Genomic DNA, 21049 nt, shown 5'->3' on the forward strand with positions numbered 1-21049 from the left:
ATGGCCACAAGCAAAAATGTATCGATGTACCGCCAGAACTGACCCTGAGAGCTTACTTCCAAGCCATGTCGGTCCACCTGACATTGGGTGCAACTCAACAGATTCGTGTCGGCGGGTCATGCATAATCGACCTGCTGTGGCGTAGCGGCAACCCGCCTCCAAATCTCCGACGGACGTTTTGGTCCAGAACCGCTGGCCTGGCTGATCGAGAGCTCCCGTTCGTGTCGATCCGGTGTGTAACAAAACCCAGGCCATTTCAGGACCTGCGCCGTGTTTGCGTCATCGAAAGCCGTCGCCTCCTGCCCCGAATTGCGGACGGTTGTTACTATATCAACACGGCAGTGCATCATGTGCACCGTCAGTTGTGAATTCGTGTTTCTAGACCCTTCCCAGTTGAGCTAACTGTGCCGTCCTGCTGGAGCATCATGCATTTGTGTCACAAGTGTCGGCACTGCAGGCCAATACGAGCTCCACGGGCAAGCTGCAGATTGTCTTCACGCTCTCCGGAACGACTGTTGAGGAGAAACCCATGCCCTGTGAATGGATATGTGTTGTTACTCGATGAACGGACGTAGCTCAGGTGGTTCTGCCCTTTGCAGACCGCCAGGCGGGCGAGCAGAATGGCAGCACTGTGCTGCTGGAAATGCTGGGCCTCAACGCCATCGACACGAGACCACACGGTATGCTTACATGTCAGATCATAAAAACATGACAAAACCCAGCGGTGGCTACCTCCATCATAATTACGCCTTACCATCTACCTCGTCCATAGACCCTTCATCTGGGGAACGCCGTCCTTCAACAGACCACTGTCGAGATCTTCACAATGCAAACCACAACATTCCTTGCGTTAGTGTGCGGGAGCGCTGCGGCCGGCAACGCCGCTGCCATCCCTGGTAGCGATCCTTATGTTGGTGATCTTAGGACATTCGGTGAGGTCGGGTGCTCCTCAGACAACCAGGGCGTCGCGACAATCGTGCTATCTCGAGTTAAGCCGTGCACCCCGTATCCTCTCGCTTTCAAGTCGATCGCAATCCACGGCTTTGATCGCTGGGAATGTAAGATGAGAAAAGGATTCCACCCTGGCGGTGCTGTTATGACTGAGTCCGAGCTAACTTTGTATACAGTCCTTGTTCATACCACAGATGACTGCACTGATGAAGGCACACCTGTCCAACCCACAGCTCCTGGTGCTGCTGATCTCGTCTGCACCAGCGCACCTGTCCGCGCAGCCTACGTCGCGTTTTCCATCGTTGCAGCTCCATAAATGTCAAGGCATTGATTCTGAGCTACAAAGTCACGCAGTATCATAGTGTATGACTGGCAGGACCACTCGGCATGTCCAGTCGTTAGTCATCCCTTACAATTTGTCATGTCTGACTTTGCTTGAGCCGACCTGATTTGTTTCGACCCAGGTGCATTGAAGCCTGTCAAATTGGCGTTACCATATCGTTCCTGTTGATCTTTTGGGTCAGAATATGAGTCGATGTCTGCTCAGACTCGACTGCTTGAGATCGTGGTAATGAAGGCATACAGCACGTTTTGTAGATATTATTGGGACATGCGACAAGTCAGGATCTGTTGGTGGCGAGATGGATTGCATTCTTGTCATAAGGAGCAGGCACTAGGTCGACTTGACTTATGTTTGTTTCCAACAATCTTGTTGACCAACAAAGTATAGCACAGCAAACTGGCCGCATGCCTTGCAAATGACTTCCGGTCCATTGCCCTTGTTCTCTTAGATCCTGCTTAAATCCTGCTACATCTCGTGTGCCTACCCTACCACCTCGCCGCTCTTTGTCAAACTAGCAATCCGTGGGAGACACAAAACCGACAAGATCAAGTACTACCCTGCCTGCCTCACATCGAGCCACTGAATCTCACGATTAAGATTGATACATACAAAAACCCAATCCGCAAGACCGCACGCAACCTAGACAAACGAGACGATTCTTCACATCATGGTTCACATCATGGTTTACATCATGGTTCACATGCACCTAATCCTCTTCTACGCCTTCGCCAGCGGCAACTACGCCCTAAGTATCAGCAGCAAGGCGGATAGCACTCTGCTTACTCCTCGTGCCGAGGGCGTACCCAACAGTAGCAACGGCCATGACGACATAAGCGCCAGGGACTTCTACCCAGGCTTCAACAACACTTGCAGCAGTTGGCACATCGAGCCCGCCCAAGACAACACCCAGCTGTATCTCGTTGCGCGGTGCACGGGAGGTGATCCTGCTGTGAGCGAGGGAAAAGTGTGCTCGCAGATCGGACTGGAAGAGTATGTCATTATGGATCTCTCGCCATACCTAGATTTCCCGTCATTTCGCACCGTTCAAACGATGATTCCCCATGCGTGCTATCAACCATGTTGTGTCACTATACTCTGCCACCGAACACTTACTACAGACTTTCACCCGTTGCTCATTGATTTGTCAAGATGTACCTATAAACTGACACCAGATAAAACTTAACAGGTGCTACTATGAGTTTGAAGGCTGGCTCTACCGCACCGAAGATCCCAAGTCCATTCCGAAGGACCGGCCCATCCTCAATTCCGCGCGCACGAACACCGATCTCGATGCCGCAGCAACAACCAGCGCGGCCACCGCTTCCAACGCAGAAGAGATCCCTGCCGCCCGCCGCAACGGCGACGACAACAACAACATGGATTGGTACCCAGACCCGTGCCACTTTGCCACTCTCGACAAGGTCGGGGACCCGGACGACCCGAACCTGATCCCGCGGCATTTGCGGTGGCAGTGCGAGGGCGCGCTGTCATGGCCGCCCGGGTACTCGGGCAGAAAGCTGCAGGACCTTGGTGAGTTGTTGCTGATCATTTTTCGGCCCTGTGATTCGATTTCAATTACTTGCTTGCGTTCATCAGTCTGCTTTTGTATGGCTTTGCCTGCTGCCCACCTGCGTCAGTGGTCTCCTTCGCGTTTCGAGATCTCGTTGTTCCTCTGCTACTCCTGCCCCTTTTCCTTCATAGCATGCGCCCTATCTACTTGCTAGATACCTACTTCACCGTTTTCTGTTTCAGCGTGCGACAAAACCTCCAGAGACCGTTTTGGCGAAACATGCACTTGCCACAACCACATATTTCCAAACAACTCTTGTCTTCTCTCATCCACACACACACACACACACACACCCGATCCCGAAAATATAGTATGCAAAGGCTAACCCCATTCCTCGTGACCCTGCCACGGCGACACAACAACAGCACTCACCGTAGGCAACAACGCAGGAGTCCTTTCCTGCCCGTACGCCGGCGCCAAAGGCGTCGTAAGCACAAGCTGCCGCGATTAAAGGCCTTACCTTGGGCGGAAGCCAGCAGCATCGGGTGGAGCGAAAATTTCAGAAGCAACGTCATGGGGTTCATTGGGGAGAACGGCAGGCATGGCCCATGGGGGACCATCTGGTGGATCGGGAATGACGCGTGTTCCAGGGCCGTAGGTAGAAACAGGAGCACCAGATGTCAAGACAAGATAGTCACTTGAGCCAGAAGCTCGTAGGCTGAGGCATAACCTCGGAAGCAGAAGTGGCGACGCGGAAGGACCGCAGAGATCCGCAATAAAATTCATCGCCCCTCAGCTCAGCTCGCGAAGACGAAGCGCAATAATCATCGCGGGATGGTGAAAACCACAAGAACAAAAACGCACAACGCGCCAGCCTCGTTCCTCTTACTGCTACTTGTCGCTTCCCAAAAAAGATACTATAGACGCGCTGACCAGGCAACCTTGACCGCCCGATATTGCTAACACAAAGACATACACCACTACCCATTGCTGTTCGCTACTCTTCTAGACCCAGGCGGCCAGCCAAACTCCCGAGACAGGAAATGAAGATGCCGATATGTCCAAATCCAGAGAGCCCTGTCAAAATATGAGAGAGATTCGTGAAATCATCGCCCCTCGGACAAACCACGTCCGGAATTCGCCGTGAACCCCGCCTGGTCCCAACACTCACTGCTTCTAAGGAATACACTCAGCTCCCCGCACGCCAGACTGCGCGAGACACTACTGATGCGTGGCATCCGATGCCAACCCCCCTTGAGTTGTGAGCTAGATATACAGGTATGAAGAACAAGTCCTTGAGGCTGTAGACATTGCCCGAGAAGAGTGTTGATGGCAGCTACGCGGCGTCCTAGGACCTTGAAGGACCACCTTGCTCCGCGATAGACTTCTTGTCCCTCCGCGTCTTGAAGACGAAATCCGCCATGATGTGGATATGATCAGCAGGGAAGTGGTAATTGGGAAATCCTGGAACGCGCTTCAGATACTGGTAGTCCGGAGGGCCGAGCAGCTCTATCGCATCAACCGTGTTTGTGGTGTACCAGATATAGTCTATGACCCAGCAAAACGAAGGCGTATAGTTGGTAAAGGTGAGCTCGTCCGGAGTGCCGAAGAGAGCCGAGTACGAATTGCGTAGGTTGAACGGGTGCTCAATTCCATCCCGTGTGAAATTGCCGTATGAATGGCCAATTAGATCTGGGTGATCCGGTGGGATGCGACCCTTGTCCAGCAGCTCATACACAGAGCTGTCCCTCATTGAGTTGTAGTCACCGCATACAAAGAGGGGAATGTCTGTGTTGTTACGGTACTCCTGACTTGGTGCGGGTTCTGGAAACTCTTTGGGAGGGACGCCTTCCTCGCCCGATGGGCGGGGTTTCAGCCGCTTCTCATGGATGGGAATCGGCGGTCTTCTTGTGTACTTTTCGGAGTGCTTTGTGACAAGATCCATCAAAATGCCCGTCTGAACGGCCTTTACATCGGCAAGGAAGGACTCCCAGCAAAGGTGGGCGTTGACAACAATGAACCGATTGCCAGTGAACCGCGATTCGAAGAAGCAGAAGACGGCAATAGTGTCTTTCGGCATGACGCGGTTGAAGACGTCATCGGCCGACTTCATGTCGGGACGGTTAATAGCAGTCTGCCTGAAGTCGACCATCTGTTTGTCTAGCAACATGTACTTGTCGCTGTTGTAGAAGATTGAGCAACCATCGACGTAGCGTTGTTCCTTGGCTGGCAAATGGTTCACGCGCGTCTTGGGGTAGAATACGCCCCTGTACCCGTTCTTGTGGAGCTCCGGGGCGAAGAAGTCCTCGAAGGCGTCCATTGCGGTCTCTTGGAGACAGAGGATGTCAGCTTCGCGGTCACGCAACTCTTGCAGAATGCTGTCCTTGCGGTACTCCCAAGAGAGTGCGCTCTCTGGTGTGTACCCGTACTGAGTACTGGTCGCATATTTGTCACAGAGCGTGTTCCACGAGAGAACCCGAATCCGTTCCTTGTCGGCGGCCGGCTCCTCCTGTATGGTGATAGGCATGCGAGGTTGTGGCGGAAGGGGTACTAAATTGATACGTCAGTAATGCGTCTTGATTTTTCGGGCTCGGCGGGTCTTACCAGGTGCCTGTTCCTTCAGCCATGAGATGAGACTCTTCGTCCCCTCATCCACAATCTTTTGTTTGAGGTCGCTTGTGATCGGATTGCCTTGTATGCCGAGCAGCTCAAGGAAGTGGAGCGCGCCAAGCTCATAAGGAAGAGTGGTGATCTTGTTCTCAAACAGGAGGAGCTGGCGAAGAGGAGTACACATGCCAAGCTCCGGGGGCAGCTCCTGCAATTGATTGTACGAGACGTCGAGGTGTCTTAACGAGCGCAGTTGTCCAATGTGGGCAGGCAGATATGAGAGGTCATTGGAGGCCAGGTACAATTCGGTGAGGAAGTCGTAGTGGTTGAACAGGGTGACCGAGATGTTTCTGAGGCCTTGGCCACTAAAGTCAAGGTTGAGCCAGTCTTGTCTGTCCAGAGCTTTCTCGATGTTGGCCGGCCGGCCCCTGTCTTCCTCGCCGTCTGCGTTGGAGTCGGCAGCATTGGCATTGAGAGCTGGGCCGATACCCTTGTTCTCCGAGGCCCGCAGACGAGCGAAGTAGTGGGGTTGGTGTTGCTCCTTCATCATCTTGTGGGCCTGCTCTGATTCCTTGGCCGCCTTGGTCTGCTCAGTCCAGTGTTCGCTGAAGCGCTGCGCCTGACCACCACGCGGGCCCGGTGTATGTCCGTTCTGATGGCTGCCGGGAGTAAATGGAGCTACATTGGACATGAGACCAGAAGCAAATCCCGAGTGGTGCCCGAGCGCTCCCTGTGTTGCGCTGTGCCCGATGTGATCCTGCTGTATTGATTGATGCTGTTGCTGTTGCGGATGTGTGTGATGCTGGTGGGCCCCAGGTTGTTGTTGTTGCTGCTGCTGCTGGACGTAATTGAACATCATCTGCGGCGCCATACCGCGGCCACCTGGCACGCCTCCATTGAGGCGCGAGGCGTGGCCCTGCTGATGATTAGGCCCGTACATGGCGTGCAATAGATGCTGGGTCGCAGCTAAGGTGGACGAGGCGGGGTTCTCGGATGGTGCGCCGGCTGGCAGTGTGGAGATGTTGTTCGTGTCTTTCTGCTGAGGGCTGTTTGGGTCGTAGGCGTGACGTGATATTGAAGCGGCTTGCGCGTGTCGAGCTTGAGTTTGCGGGCGTTGATGTTGAGGTGCTTGGTGCTGGACGTGACGGTGCTGCGGGTGGTGGAAACCGTGTCTCTCAGCCATAGAAGCTGTTACTCTGGTGCGTTGCAGCCCAGTCGTGCGTGCCAGAAACGCGAGCAGGCCACGGAGCCACGATGGGCTGGGGTAGCTGAGACTTCTTCGGAGGATATCAGATGCTGTGGCTGGGAGAAGGATCGTGGAGGACTAGTCGGCAGATCGGTGTCCATAAAAGTACATAAGGGTCCGGAGCTGACTGTGGCCGCATGGAAACAAGCGTGGTCGGAAACGACGTTGCGCCCTGCACAACGGCGAGGAGTCGGCGGTGGATAGGTTGCAGAGGGACGTCCTTTCGTGGACTGAGGGCTGAGCACAAGACCAAAGCAATGCAGCTTTTGCCAGTTTTGCTACAGGATGTCAGGGTGTCGTCGTTATTCGGCAGAGACTATCGGAGGCGGCAGTCGCAGGTGACGCGCACGACGCCGGGTGTGTTGACGGACAGTACTGGGCGCTGCAGATGTTACTGTGAGAAGAGGGACCAGCAATGGTTGGGCAGGGCAAGGAAGACTGGCGATGCGAGGTGGGTGGTGCGGGACGAGGAGGGGGTGGTCGGAGCTAGACTTACGACGGCGTGGCCGCAAGGGAAAGCAATCAGAGGGAGTGACGTGAAGAGTATGCTGGCCGCAGGCCGTCAATGGCGACCAAGGGCGTGGCTATGGAAGAATGCTGCTGGTGTTGATGTTGAGGCGACGTGGTGCTGGGCCAGATTCGAGTTGGGTTTGACAAGCATAGCTGCTCGTGATGCGGCCTGGTCTCTTCGCCAGCCTTCTCTTCTGCCCAGGCCGGGGCAGGGCAGGCGACGCCGGCAATGGACTGCTTACCTCATCGCCTCACGAACAAACCCTGCAGTCGAGACTCTGTTCGCCGTGCTCTGTGCACCATGTGGATTACGTAACTGGATGTGGCGGATACAGACCTGCGCCGCAATTGGTTGCACCGCCACAGAATGGACTCGAAGAAGCTCTAAAGCTGGATCTGAGCTTCTCTGCACAGGAGCTAGGTCCCCCAGCCAGCTGAGTCCCTCCCTGGTGTCTAACCCTGGAAGGCTTGGAGTAAGCCCTGGAGATATCTGCCACCTGAGCAGGTCCGTGATTGCAGCTCATGCCCTTCCGGGTGTCGGCCTTTGTGATTCATAGACAGCTCAGCCACCAAAGTACGCGTGCTGTTTGTGAATCTGTGCGCGTCAATGGTGCCCAGGTGTTGTAGCGATTACTTGGTACAAGTGAATTGTGCCTCGGCCACCATTTCAATACCCTGCGGTTGACACAATACGTGCCTTGCCGCATCGGTCCAGGCTCTCCTAATTGAGGCGGCCACCAGCGACGCCAACATGCATTGGGGGTCTAGTGTCATGTAGATGGGAGCTGCAGGCGCCAGCTGTGACTCCTTCAAACTCTAATCGTGCTTCTTTTGGTAATCAAAGATGCTTACAGTGGAAACACCGCTCGCGTGCTTGGGAACTTTAGGCCTGAATGTGGGATTTGTCCCATGTCCAATGCTCTTTGGAGCTCAGCAATCAGAGAGCCACAGACTGTGGCGATGGACAGGCTGGAACGACCGTTTGCTCCAACCAATGTGAGCCTGGAGTCCAGCGTCGAGGCTCACCAGTTGGTTGTTTCAGTTGTGCAATACCACTCTCCTGCTCAGGTCCCGAATACTATCTATCTATATTCTCCTCGGCAGCTGAAACGGCAACACGAATCCTTCGGTAGCAGCGTCACAATGTCCGCCAATTCGGATGTGGCTGGCAAGAATGCCGTATGGCTGGCGAGTTTGCAGAGGCACCAACCTCAAACAATTGGCTGCCATGAAACGCAGCCGCCTGTTATGGGGGTTGCAGCGCAGCCCAAAAAAACAGCACACCAAACAGGACATGGGCTCCTCAATACAACATCACGACAATCGTCTGCCACCATGCACCATTGCCAATCGGAGGCAAAGACGGCACCCAGCAATGACCCCCACATGTGTGGCCCATCCACGTACGCAGTACCTGAGTCTGCACACGCAAGCATGCGACTGTAGACTACAAATGTCCATCGGTCGTTAGGCGGGTATTGCATTGTAGCCGAAGTTTGAGTTCACAAAAGTGCGCAAGATGCCGGTTGGTCGACAACTGCACTAGTCTGACGCCTACTGAGACTCCAACCAAGAGCTGGGTGCGGATGGTCTCTCCACGGCTCATGTTCTCGCCTTTGCCGAGCTCTGTGTGGCCCCTATCCACGTACATGATGGCCTAGCCGGAATAGACCTCGGGACCTGTCAGGTTGACAGACTTGATCCACATCGGCGCGATGGGGGACTTGATACTACGGCACGATGGCATCCTCTGAGCATGGGTCCGAGCAAGCATCAACGGTGGCAACGCCTTAGCTTGACAAGCAGTTCGCTAATTATATCGACGACCGCGGCAAGAAGCTGCGAGACATCATGGTTCATAGCACGCTGAATACGTTGGGCTGCCTGTCTGGAAAAGAGGTGTCGGCCGTGAGACGAGCCTGGTGCCTCTGGACGCGGCCACCTTGCCCCTCTTCCCCGGCCCGGCTTGGGGGTTGGTCCCTGGAAGGTGCCGTCTTTGCTCGACACGCCATGCCGACCCTGGATCCTTGGTGCTGCAGGAGTAGGCCCCCCCCTCGCTACCACCCACTCCGTCACAAGCAACTGCCCAAAGGGAACGCCGCCACGAACCTGCGAGCCATTGGCACGAACAGTTGTGGTGCTGTGCCGCCCTGGATCGCGCATGATAGCGATGCACCTCTACGAGAGTAGCTTAGACCGCCTGTGTGCCGAGTGGTTTAGTCTTGAGACCTCTGCTTTCCTGCTCGGCCTGCCTCTGTATATAACAACGTTACCTCGTGGCTGTCACCTCCATCCGCGTGAGAGTGACCCGTCCCCCGAGAAAGTGACAAGTCGGCTTTCTTTACGTATACACTATCGCCGGGCCGGTGGATAGCAACCGGGTCACGATTTCGTGGACAGCAAACCCCACCTGAAAAACACAGCCGAGCAGACCACAAGGTGGCATTACTCGGACAGCGGTTCTGAGAGGGGCCTGGAGTGAACTCTGGTACGCCACAAACGCAGACACAAAAGCATTGACGAGCCCTCTCGTAGCCTGCGTCCTCCCACCAGGGCTCCGAGGAGGCAGGGCAGCTTGACAAATACCATCAATGCTCGTTTTCGACTTTTGAGGAAAAAGGGCCAATGCACCAAGAACAAGTGTCGACCTGACCACCAAGACAATATCGAGGGTTATGCAACCACCCACTCGGAGCGATTCGCACTAGGCCGTGGCCGTCGCTACATGCTCCCGTTTGGGGGCCGGACGCGACGATGGATGGAGGCATGGGAATGATGACGACCCCCGAGATGATCGAGGCATATCGGCAAGCCAACAAGTCGAAGGGCACCAAGGCGACAAAGAAGGAGCCGCCGACGGTCGAGATCAGCGAAACAAAGGCGTCCGCAATGGCGTCGTCTAGGCCCTCTCGAACGAGTTCCGTCAAGCACAGCAAGACTGTGGAGAATCTCCAGCGAACGCCATCATCAACTGGGCGGCCATCATCCGCAGCAAATGGGAGAGTGCAGACAGGCGGCGCCCGTCCGTCAATGCAAGTGGCCAAGGTATGTGTTGTAGCGTGGCCTGGGCAAAGCAGGCAGAGAGGACCGTCCAGAAGCTGACCGAAACCTGAGCCGCAGCAGCAGCACAAGCTGCAGACAATACCTGGAGCACCGGTGGGAAAAGGGGCGGCGGTGGAGCGGGCCAGGTCCGAGACAGGGGCGGCGGCCGTACCAGCAGCGGACAGCGCCAACAGTCCGCCTGTTGCCCACTCTGGTCTCGAGCAGCATCGCCAGCCCCATCCCCATCCACATCATCATCATCAATATCATCACCCTCGACCTGCCCATCACCAACAACGGAGCTCGGCCTCGCGCAAGAGGTCTACAGACCAGACCACCACTGCCTCCAGCCCCCGGGCGGACGGCGTGCCCTCTTCCTCTGCACCAGCAGCTGCGCCGCTACACAAGGCGGCCACTTCTCTTTCCTCGCCGCCCAGGACCCCGCCCTTTCTGGCCGCCTCGCCACGATCTCGCCCGCCCCCCTCTCCATTCTCGCTTTCGCCAATTGGTGCTGCTGCGACTGCTGCGCAGCGGAATCGCCCAACTCCAGTGACCAGTCCGACTACCGCTCCGCTGGATCGAGCAGGCCGTCTGGCGCGTACTGCCCCTGACGGTTCCATCCCCGACACCAACAAGGCCCTTCCCCGCCTTCATACCCGAGACGACGACGGCGACGACAAGCACGCACCCGAGCACGCCGGCCTCCGCAGTCGGCCTAGGGCGTCTTCTGCCGCATCTGCCTCTCCAGTGTACACCAGACAAAGCCCGCTGCGGACGAAGCAACTTCCACAGCTACCAGGGAAGCAGGCGGCCGCTCACGATGCCAGTGAGCGCAAAGCTGCACTAAGGAGAGGATCCATTGACGACATTGTCCCCGAGCTTGGGCAGGCCAGGTACACTGGCAAGCCGCTGGGCAATTCCAGCCATCATCAATCCCATTCCAAAAATCCATCTGTCCATGTCGATGGCGCATCCATGCCGACGCCTACAAACGCGCATTTGATGCTTGCGCCCTTGCGCTCGACCACCACGGGGTCCATGGCTTCCATGGCCTCAGGTGATACGCTGGTGCCGTCCGCGAGCGGCAGCAGTGTGTCCGTGTCGACGACATCCACGGCAACGCGCAACACTCGCCAGCTCGGCCCCAAGCCGCTGATTGTGCGCAATAACCGTACCTACATAAATGATCCCAGCCTTCCATATCCCTTGCCCGTCGACCTCCAAGAGTTACACAGGCAATCCCTGCGCACGTTACTATTATTTCAGCTGCTTGGGGGTCCGATCACATCTCCCGTGTTTGCAAAGAAGCCTCCACTGCGGGTGCTGGAAGTAGGATGTGGGTCCGGCTTCTGGAGCATGATGTGTCATCGGTACTTTGATCAGAAAGGCTACAAGGTCTCGTTCACTGGCATGGATGTCATCCCGCTGTGCGGGTCTGGCCTGGATCCCAATTCGAAGCCTGACAACGACATGCAGTGGAAGTTTGTACAGCACGACGTCCGCAACACACCTTGGCCCTTTGCAGACGGCGAGTTCGATCTCGTCATGGCCAAGGACATGTGCCTCATTGCTGGACCGGCGGATTCGCCAGAGATTTGGGATGAGAACATACGGGTGACTGCTCCTGGGGGCGTGCTTGAGTTGTGGGAAACAGACCATACCATCCGCATGCTGCGACCGCATGCGCCGGTTGCCAAGGGACGACCAGCATCTGCGGGCGAAGAAAATGGCAATGATGAGGAAGATGAAGTGGGCAAGCTGGGAGTGTACACAGTCACCGGCAATACCCCACTCAGCCCTCCTACCAACACATTTTTATCCGACTACAACGGCTGGATCACCAAAGCGCTCGACAAGCGCGGGCTGTCTGCCGTTCCCAACACACAAATAACGCCATGGCTACTGCAGGAGGCTGAGTCGCTTACCGACATCAGCTCGATCCGGCTGGCTGTACCACTGAGTGAGATCCGCTGGGAGCGCGAGGGTGTCGGCGGTGTCGTCACAAAGGGGGATGGCAAGAGTTATATCGACTCTTCCAAGGGGAAGTACCGGGCAGGGGACGCAAAAGGTGGGGCCAAGACCTTGACGGAACTACAGGTTGCGCTGAGGCGGACGGCGCTCGAGACCGTGGTGGGCCTGATACACTCGTTTGAGCCGATCCTGCGCGAGACAAGCGGGAAGAGCCAGGACGAGTGGGACAACTGGGTGGGCAAGATGATGAACGACCTTATGCGTGAAGGAGGTACCAGTTGGGGCGAGTGTCTCGAGGTTGGCGCCTGGAGTGCCAAGAAGCGGGCATGAGGGCGAGTTTTCGAAAGCGCTGGAGGTGTGGATTGGAAAGGCCACGACGACTTTGCTTCTTGTAGGAAAAATAAAAACATGGCACGGTTCAGAGAGATAGGAAAAGATACCCTGGGTTCCAACGCACATCCTGTCTTGACGCTACGTGGGGATGTCTTTGTGTAATGTGATGATGCCCATACCTCAGAGCAGGGCATCGTCACACTGTGAAAGTGACATGATTCGTGTCTCATTGTCCTCCTCCGGGCAGTAGCATCGATGGCATCAATACAGATCCAAATGGTATACATACGTACATGGGCAAGCAAAGAACCCAAGCGCCCATACTCGCCAGGGCAATTAATCACTCGGCCACATGTAACCGCTACACGGCACATGGAGGAACGAAAGGAAAAGAAAAAAGAGAAAAACGGGAGTCATTGGCTCTGCTCGCCGTACCGTTTCCGTAGTGTCCTGTAGCGTTTCAGGTAGTACCTGGTTTTTTTTTTGGTTTCCCAGATGGTGAGTTTGGTGTTTTCGGTAGAACATGGAGAAGGGACGAAGAGAGGAGGATGAGGAGGGGGGGGAGAAAGAGGGTAGGTAGTCTTACAGGGCTTCAATCTCTGCATTTTCATTCAACCCCGGATTATATCGAGACAATGTCAGCAAACCAACCAACATCGACAACAAGAAAAAGAAGCGATCCCAATGCCCAGGGAACCTCCGTTCCCGACAATTTACTTCTCCACGAGCAAAGATCTGGAGGTCCTCCCTTGGCGGAATAAAAGGAAAGAGGGAGAGGGGAGGGGGAGAAGGAGACATACCCTTCCGGACAAACTCTGCCCTGGCGATGCCTTGGCGGATGGCCTCGTCGTCGCGGAGGTGCGCGTTGGCCATAAAGGCCCGGTGCAGGCGAGGGCGGACATAGTCGAGCCCGCCCTGGGGGTACTCGCGGCCGAGGTAGAGGAGCTGCTTGTAGATGGCGACGACCTGGGCGCGGAGCTGGGGATTTGGTGCGGGGAGGGCTGCTGCTGTTGAAATTGATGGGGGAGGCATTTGGGCCTGCTATCTCCCTCTCTCCCTCTGGCTTTCTCTTTTTCCACTCTCTCGCTGTCTCTGGCTGTTTTGCTGGTTTGCTGCCAGGACTGGTGTCTGGGCTGCTGGGAATCCCTGTCGCGATCCCGGGGACTTGTGATTGCCGGAACTTTGATGAATTATGTGTTGTCCTCGGTGAGCCGTCGCCAGTGTAGGTTGCGCCAATGGCTGATTCTCCTGATATTACTTGGGCAAGAGTGAGTGAATGTGTTTGTAAAGGTGAGGTGATGCGTGTGGAGATGACGTTAGCAGCGGAAGTGGTTTGTGCCGGCCCGCTGGGGAAAAGCTGGGGGGTCCACGGCTCCACGGTCCAAGGGGAGGAGGAGGAGGATGATGGCCGCCCCGGCCCGAAGAACGGAGCCTCTCCAAACTCGAACCCCACGACCTCGGCGGCTTTCTGCCGTGGACAACCGCGCCTTCCTTCCAGTCTCGCAGTCTCGATCTTTGCGGAGTCCGGATTTTGAACTTCAAGACGATAAGCCACTTCAAAGTCGAAACGGGCTCTGCGGTCTCTAAGCCAAGGCCTCCCCCAGCAGCCACCCAGAAAGCCGTCATCACTACACCATGCCGGCCCGTGTTCCGGCGGCCTTGCGGCCCATGGGCAGCAGCAGACCTGCCAGACTGTCCCCAAGGACGGCATTGCGATGTCTCTGGACAGGCTCAAACAGAATGACGATCCGGGAAGCCCCAGCAGCAGGAAAGCCCGTACTGGGCAGCCCATCATCCCACAGGTCAAAGTCCCAAATGTGCTTTTCCACCAGCACCACCGCCCGGCAGAGCTCAAGCTCGACCACAGCACCAACACCGTCATCCTCAACATCATCAACAACAACAGCACCAAACGCCAGATGGATCGACGACCTCCGCGGCCGCATAGGCAAGTGCATCACTTTTGGCTGTGACGCTTCCCAGGTCGCCCGCAGCGCAAAGATCCTGGCCGCGCTGTCGGCAGAGTGGCGGGACCTGCTCGCGGGCAGCCACGGGTTCATCACGCCGGGCATCCTCGCGGCGGGGGATCTCATGGGCGAGCAGCAGCAGCAGCAGGCCGGCAACGTTGGGAATGTGCGCATGGGGTTGCAGAACCATGCTGTGGCCTGGGGCGACATGGACAGCTTTGTGAGTTTCCGTTAGATTCTGGGTCACCGAGTATGGTAAAAATGATTTGTATGCTAACTTTGAAATGCCACAATCACCCAGGGCCACGTCAACAACACAGTCTACAACAAATGGGCCGAGTCCGCCCGCGTCAACTGGCTGCTGCACTTTGCTGCGCTGGACCCGGCCAACGCCAAGCAGTGGCGCCAGCTCATGACCATGAAGCACATTGGCTTCATCATGCAGAGCATCACGACAAAGTACAAGATGGTGAGTGAGACCCACGAATTGATGATCCGAGGCCCCCCATATTCACCATCTGCACCACCACCTCGACCAAACCCCAGCCCAGCCCAGCCCAGCCCAGCCCAGCCCAGCATCAAGAAAAGAAAAAAAGACCAATGCTAACCTCCCGGCACAATTCCTACGCATATACAGCCAATAGTATACCCGGACACCATAAGCGTATACTACCGCCTCACCAAGCCCGTGACAGACCCCTCCTCAACAACAACAACACCATACCTCAACCTCCAGTCCCTGATCCTCACCCACAAGCACCGCCGCATAGCCGCCACCACCGACGAGTCGGTCGTCGTCTACGACTACCAGGCCGCCTCCAAGACGGACCTCCCCGGTTTCGCTGCGCCCCTTTTCGGTAGGACGTGGAACTTGCAGCAGGTTGTGGCAGGGCGCGCGCAGCAGAGGATCGCCGAGCTGGTGCGGGCGGTGGAGGACCTGGAGAAGGACACCTGGGATCGGGAGGATGCAAAGGAGGACTTTGGGTCGTCGAAGCAGTGAGGCAAGCGATGGAGGTCGTAGACAGTAAAAAGGAGGAGGAGGAGAAGGGGAGTGTGCTGGGTACTTGGGTACGGTACTTCAGGCAACGGATAGCCCCCGCCCTCGTAGACTGGATGATTTATTTGGCTGGAGGAACGTCGAGACCACGCAGAGATGCAATACAGCTCTAGACAAGATCAGACACAGGCGTAGATGGCGTGGTCGCTTAGTACGTGTCCTGGCTGAAGAAGTATATAGATGTTCCGTTCTTGGGTCGCACATATGCCTCCCACTTTGAGCGCAACTGGACACAAGAAGCAGGTCCTCTGGCAGAGGGGAGAGAAAAAGAAAGAAAAGAAGGCCCGGCTATACCAATGGTTCTTCATCAGTCGGACTCAAACATACATATCACGAAAAGGACTCATACACCTCACATCATGGCGGTAGATGAACATCCAGAGTGAAAGAATAGAACAACAGCTGCTTTTGATAAAGATCTACTTGAAATGCCCATATACCCTTCGCAACCCTTCTGCAGTAAGCCTGGGCAGTCACAACGGCAAATGCTCTCCAGCAGACCCAACAAGACCCTGATCAGATGTGGACCAGCGTGCTTCGCGGGGTAACGACATGCGATAGTCTTTTGCAATCCTCCCTCGATCGTCAGGAGGTACTACCATCAAGTCTCGTTAAACCAAAACGAAGCAAGCGAGCAAGCAAGCCGCAATCGCATGTTGCCTTCCTGCCAGCGCTCCCCATTGCAGATCACACGACGGGCGGACTCATGGGATCCCTTATGCTGCCACTGCCAGTGCTGCCGTCGCTCCCAGCAGGGCTAGCACTACTGCTGCCACTATCACTGCCGATTGCGTTGTCAGCATCGCTAGGCTTTCGTCCAAACTGGCCATACCCGTAAGAGTTGCCCGACAAGGTGCCTCGGAACGGGGTGTTGGTCTCGTCGTCAGTAGCGCTGCTTTGGGTAAAGCCAGACACATTGCTAAGCATTGAGGAGGAGCGCCCTCGCGACTTGATGGCGGGCATGTTGCGGTTGGCGATAGCAGACTGCGGCGTGAAGGCTGGGGCGAGAGGTGATGGGCCCCAAAGAGAAGTGTTGTACAGGCTCTGGCTCCAGGCAGCAGTCTGGTTGAGAGCAGGCGCATCTGGAACAGAGGTAGGCGGATGAGGCATTGCACCCGGTGGAGAGAAATGAGCGCTGCCATCGGGATACTCGTAGGCATACGTATAGGCCTGGTTGAATGATTCGAGCTGAGAACGCAACGCGTTGTTCTCCTGCTCGTGCCTATGGATGTGGGCTTCATTGTCGTTGATCCTGGACACCATGTCGCGTTCAACTCTGGCAATGTCGGCCTCGTAGCTCTCTCTTGTCTGCCTGCGGCGTTCGGCTTCGTCCAACCCGCGGGCGTTGGCATCAGCGATACGGCCATGCTCTCCATCCACCTTGGCAATTCTCGCGACAATCTTGTTGCGCTTGGCCTCGAGTGCGGCCTTCTCCTCTTCCAGGGTCTTCAGCCCGCTCTCGACAGATGACTTGAAGCTCTTAAACGCAGCCACGGCTCCGTCGTACTGGGCCTTCTCGTTGTTCCACACGTTCTGCTTCGACTTCCAGGCAGACTTGAGAGACTCTGGGATCTTCTCGAATTCCTTGAGCTCGCTTTCGAGATTGGCGGTTGCCTGCTCGGCTTGTTTCTGCTGCGTCTGGTTCTGCTGGATCTTTTGCCGAAGCTTGTCGTCACCAGTACCTGCAGAGACAACCGCTGCTGAGAGCTTCTCATTCTCCTTCTTCAGCGCGTTGGACTTGCGCTGATAGTCTCTGCGCAGGTTCTTCTGTCGAAGCTTCTCCTCCGCAAGTTTGCTCTCTGCCGCGGCGATTGAGGTCTTCAGTGTCGTAATGGGCGAATCGGGGCGGAGAGTTCGCTGGGGTGTGGGCTTGGCAGCGGTGACGTCGATATCAGCAGATTTGGCTTGCGTGGTGCGCACACTGGTGGAAAAGATAACCTCCTGAGTGACGGTGCTGACGAACTCGCATTCGTAGTTGGACAAGGGGGTGAGCCCATAGATGTCACCACTCCACCTCGTCCCTGCGGCCTGATCCTCATCGGCGTCTGCTATCGGAGTCATTCTTGTCGGCTGCCAGGCAGCATTGTTGACACGGACATAGAACGGGGGCGCCGCCTCTCTTGTCGCCTTGGGAGTAGGGAAGTGGCTCGTGTTGAAGCATACTTCGTCGCAACCCACATACGAGATCCAAATCTGCCCGGGCTCGGTGTTGAAAGGGGCATTTCCAAGGTTATGGATATCTGTAGCGTTCGAGCCGGCAGACTCGGCCGCCGCTTGAGTAAGTTCATATTCTTTAACGACAACAATTTTTGTGCTCGCCAGAGCCGCCCACAGCGGCTGGCGGTTTCGGATCTGTGCGCTCTGTTTTCGTTTCTTTTTCGTATTTATCGGTGTCTGGGTCTGCAGATTCACAGCGTCGCTATCGGGAGTCGCAAAGCCCCCCTCGTTGTCGCCCGGATAAGACTTGCCTGCCTCGGGGTCGGCGGCATTCAGAGCCAGGTGATCGCGTCTTTCTCGTCTCAGATACCAATCTCGAACCCATTTCACCAAACCCTGCGTGAGAATGTGAATGGCAAGTATACTCCGTACCCAGCTAAGCCACCCCGACTCGACCCTATCATAGCCCCGAAGGGAGTCGATAGCGTCCAGGGGGTCATCGAGCTGAAGCTTCTCCCAAAGATGGGCTTTCCCGAGAGCCCATGCCGCGGGAGACACGCGGACTTTCATGTGACGAAGTGTGTGTGAGAGAAGAATCATGCTCAAGCAGATGAGGCTATTCTTGGCGGAGCCATCTCGGGACGCCGACCCTCCACCAAGACCCAGGGCGATGACCATCTGGGCGAGATCGAGAATGACGTGCTGTATGGGACCCCAGAGGAAGAGCCAGATGAGCAGGACAATACCGTCTACACACACGACCGTAGCCAGAGACGGTGCGCCAAGGTTCCATTCGAAAATGTCACTGAGCGTCAGACCGTTGCTTGTGGTCACAAACGTGAGCAGGGTGAACAGCATGTAGATTCCAGACAGAGCAATCGGAGGAATCTGCATCAGGATGATTAGGATCGCAATTGTGTCCTGAAGCGGGCAGGATCGAAGGACCGTCATGGCGAAGTCGAGGGGACCCGTGTCCTTGTGCACATTGGAATTCTTGGAAGCGTTTACATCGATGCGGCGGTGGTTGTCGAGGTCCACGGGGTGAGCGGCGTGGTTCACGGCGGAATTCGATACGTGGTAAGACTCTGTGGCGGACGAGGACGACTCAGAAAAGCCACCGATGGAGGCTCGCCTCAAAGACTCGGTAGTCTTGTGCTCGGCGGGCATGTCGACAGCAGGAGGCCTGGCGTGGCCATTGGCACATTGCGCGTGGGACGACAGAGAGGTAGGCGTGGGGAGGTTCGGGACGTCTGCATTGCTTTCGGCGGTCTTGGCCGGGCCATTGAGCTGGCCGTGGCTCTTTTGCTTCGAGACTCGCTTTCCCGGGCCTACCAAACCATTCTCATGTCTAATGTCGCGATTGGCCGTGGCACCCTGCTGTCGCTTGGCGGCCGCTGAGCCACGAGGCATAAGCTTGATACTGGCTGAACCGACCCAGACGAGACTCCGAGTCAGGCAGCTGATCGAGTGGTTGCGGCTCGGCAGCAGTCACGGCTGTAGTCGTGGTGGCAAGCCCCGTGGTGACTTTTGGGCAAATGGCCTCCGAGGAAGGGGTTGTTAATGCCGAAAGGCGGACGCACGCGGCGGCGGCGGATGAATCGATGTGGCAAGTTGTGAGCACATCAACGGAGCCTTTTTGCAGTCGACTTGGTGGGCGAGGCGTCTCGGCGAGTACAAGCGCGTGTCGATGGTGTTGTCGTGCAGGGGTTATTCCAAGGCGTGGGCGAGTACCATGGTCCGCGGCAGTACCTGGCAGAACCCCCTCGCTGGGAATTCTCACGAGAACCAGACGGACTGGGAATTGGCGAGTGCGACGGGGGAGGCTGAAGACGGCGAGGTTGTAGTGCTTGGGAGCCCGGCGTGAGGTTGTTGTGCCTGGTCAGGGATTTTGCGGGATGGTGGTGGATGGAAGCTGGTGGTCAGATGGATGGTTGGAACGGGTGGGTGTGTTGTGTTTCGGGTGCCCGCCCCAAGACAAGTCGAGCCAACCTTGAAGGTGGGCACCCTGCAGCAAAATCGTGCACTCCGCTTTACTGGGCTGGCAGGGCCGCTCATGCTTCCACACACGGACGGGACCCGTGCTGCAGCCTCAGTAAACCGCCGATGACACCGTGAGAGCCTGCCGTCATGACACTGTGCGCCGCAAAACCTTGCCCACGACGTAAATATGGAGCGCCTTGCCAATTGCTTCACGCATTTTGCCTCCACTGGAACCCGGCGGGCCCTCCGTCAGTGGCGTACTGCCATGCACCTTGGAGATCCAGCTAGAATCTTAAGCACTACCAGCGTCACGGCCGACTGCTTTGGAGTAATGGTGATTGCGAGGGTTATCAGCCGTCTTCCGCCTCACGGAATGCTGCAACACATTGCCCGTGGCAGAATCCTAAACAGCTTCACGTCGTGGCGATCCTGTTAGACTTGTGTTTACAAGATCGCTTCGATGGACTTCGAGACGGGACCGCCATCTTGGTGCCGAGAAGGAGGCACATCGGCCACTTTCTCTCGATACTCACTCCAGTCATGCACCACTTACTGGTCGAAGGATCGCTCTGCTGTGGATTATTATATCGAGAAGGAGGTGTCCAAAGAAGTTGGAGCGATACAGTCTGACAAGGCCGTGTCACACCCCAACCGTCCATACCCCGCATGTCACAAGCATTCGCCTTGGCAGGCACATTTTCCTTTCACATTCGGAGCTTGCAGCCATCTTGATCGCGATTATGGTCCTCTGGAGTGCATCCCGTCAAACACGCGCCTCTCTGTCACCAGAAAGCTCAACATGTATGTGCACTTTGTACTTGCTGGCAATCAGGGGACTCGACAACTTCACACTAGAAGCGCTATCAGGGCTGACGGGAAGGCGCAGAAGCCGCTTTAGTCTGAGCTTGATGCACTAGCCCACATGATGACTCACGGCGCTGGAGGTTGGGTTGGATAGACTTTTCCTTCTTGTCGTATGCGTTGTGGAACTTGAACGAGCAGAGGATGGAAGGCCCTGGGGAATTTTCCTGTCAACCCCCGTCTCGAAACCCCCCATGCATTACGCGAAGGCAAGCGCCGGAGTGGTCGGGAGGCACGGAGATCAATGACTGCAAGGGGACCGTCGCATGATTCGGCCCTGATTTCGTGGCGTTTGTCACTGGGGTCTGGTGCCGGCACTTCTCGGTGCTCGCACTCCATCCCATCAAGGCGAAGCTTTGCTCCTGGCTCTAGCCCTGCTCCCCCCGCTGGTGGGTCTAGGCATCGCTTGACTCGGGAAACGAGCCGCTGAAGAAATGGGTTTTTGCCTCTGCGGCTCAGGAGCCCTGCGACCAGTTCGGCCACACCTGGGCAGTTACTGATCATATCGTGGAGC

At 56.3% G+C, this 21049-nt stretch overlaps 8 protein-coding genes across 8 annotated transcripts; 5 read left to right on the top strand and 3 right to left on the bottom strand.

Annotated features, from left to right (window-relative positions):
- The first annotated feature begins 757 nt into the window (after positions 1–757).
- Positions 758–1731, top strand: B0I36DRAFT_382767 (uncharacterized protein). Its single transcript, XM_046160936.1, has 2 exons — positions 758–1058; positions 1128–1731. Exons 1-2 carry the CDS (start codon positions 827–829, stop codon positions 1265–1267), a joined length of 372 nt encoding a protein of 123 aa, XP_046013585.1. The 5' UTR covers positions 758–826; the 3' UTR covers positions 1268–1731.
- A 230-nt stretch (positions 1732–1961) lies between these two features.
- Positions 1962–3249, top strand: B0I36DRAFT_430150 (uncharacterized protein; the record flags this gene model as incomplete). The annotated part of the gene is made up of 3 exons (XM_046162525.1): positions 1962–2284; positions 2481–2824; positions 3230–3249. Coding segments are annotated over 3 exons (687 nt in total), but the record flags the coding sequence as incomplete, so codon positions are not given.
- A 903-nt stretch (positions 3250–4152) lies between these two features.
- Positions 4153–6351, bottom strand: B0I36DRAFT_361528 (Endonuclease/exonuclease/phosphatase; the record flags this gene model as incomplete). Its single annotated transcript, XM_046158493.1, has 2 exons — positions 4153–5354; positions 5409–6351. 2 exons carry the CDS (start codon positions 6349–6351, stop codon positions 4153–4155), a joined length of 2145 nt encoding a protein of 714 aa, XP_046013587.1.
- A 2102-nt stretch (positions 6352–8453) lies between these two features.
- B0I36DRAFT_319974 (uncharacterized protein) lies at positions 8454–8662 on the top strand. Its single transcript, XM_046153485.1, has one exon. The coding sequence runs from the start codon at positions 8462–8464 to the stop codon at positions 8636–8638; it is 177 nt and encodes a 58-aa protein (XP_046013588.1). The 5' UTR covers positions 8454–8461; the 3' UTR covers positions 8639–8662.
- Positions 8663–9451: 789 nt separating this feature from the next.
- B0I36DRAFT_319975 (uncharacterized protein) lies at positions 9452–12621 on the top strand. The gene is made up of 2 exons (XM_046153486.1): positions 9452–10212; positions 10288–12621. The coding sequence occupies exons 1-2, from the start codon at positions 9922–9924 to the stop codon at positions 12508–12510; spliced, it is 2514 nt and encodes an 837-aa protein (XP_046013589.1). The 5' UTR covers positions 9452–9921; the 3' UTR covers positions 12511–12621.
- Positions 12622–13855, bottom strand: B0I36DRAFT_319976 (uncharacterized protein). Its single transcript, XM_046153487.1, has 3 exons — positions 13314–13855; positions 13100–13112; positions 12622–12984 (listed from the first exon to the last, which is right to left on the bottom strand). The coding sequence occupies exons 1-3, from the start codon at positions 13543–13545 to the stop codon at positions 12927–12929; spliced, it is 303 nt and encodes a 100-aa protein (XP_046013590.1). The 5' UTR covers positions 13546–13855; the 3' UTR covers positions 12622–12926.
- Positions 13856–14253: 398 nt separating this feature from the next.
- On the top strand, positions 14254–15480 carry B0I36DRAFT_361531 (uncharacterized protein; the record flags this gene model as incomplete). Its single annotated transcript, XM_046158494.1, has 3 exons — positions 14254–14700; positions 14782–14949; positions 15118–15480. The coding sequence occupies 3 exons, from the start codon at positions 14254–14256 to the stop codon at positions 15478–15480; spliced, it is 978 nt and encodes a 325-aa protein (XP_046013591.1).
- Positions 15481–16224: 744 nt separating this feature from the next.
- B0I36DRAFT_241846 (uncharacterized protein) lies at positions 16225–19104 on the bottom strand (the record flags this gene model as incomplete). The annotated part of the gene is made up of 1 exon (XM_046149867.1): positions 16225–19104. One exon carries the CDS (start codon positions 19102–19104, stop codon positions 16225–16227), a length of 2880 nt encoding a protein of 959 aa, XP_046013592.1.
- Positions 19105–21049: the final 1945 nt, after the last annotated feature.

This window comes from Microdochium trichocladiopsis (assembly GCF_020744255.1).
Source record: "Microdochium trichocladiopsis strain MPI-CAGE-CH-0230 chromosome Unknown B0I36scaffold_4, whole genome shotgun sequence".
In the NCBI taxonomy this organism is placed as follows: domain Eukaryota; kingdom Fungi; phylum Ascomycota; class Sordariomycetes; order Xylariales; family Microdochiaceae; genus Microdochium; species Microdochium trichocladiopsis.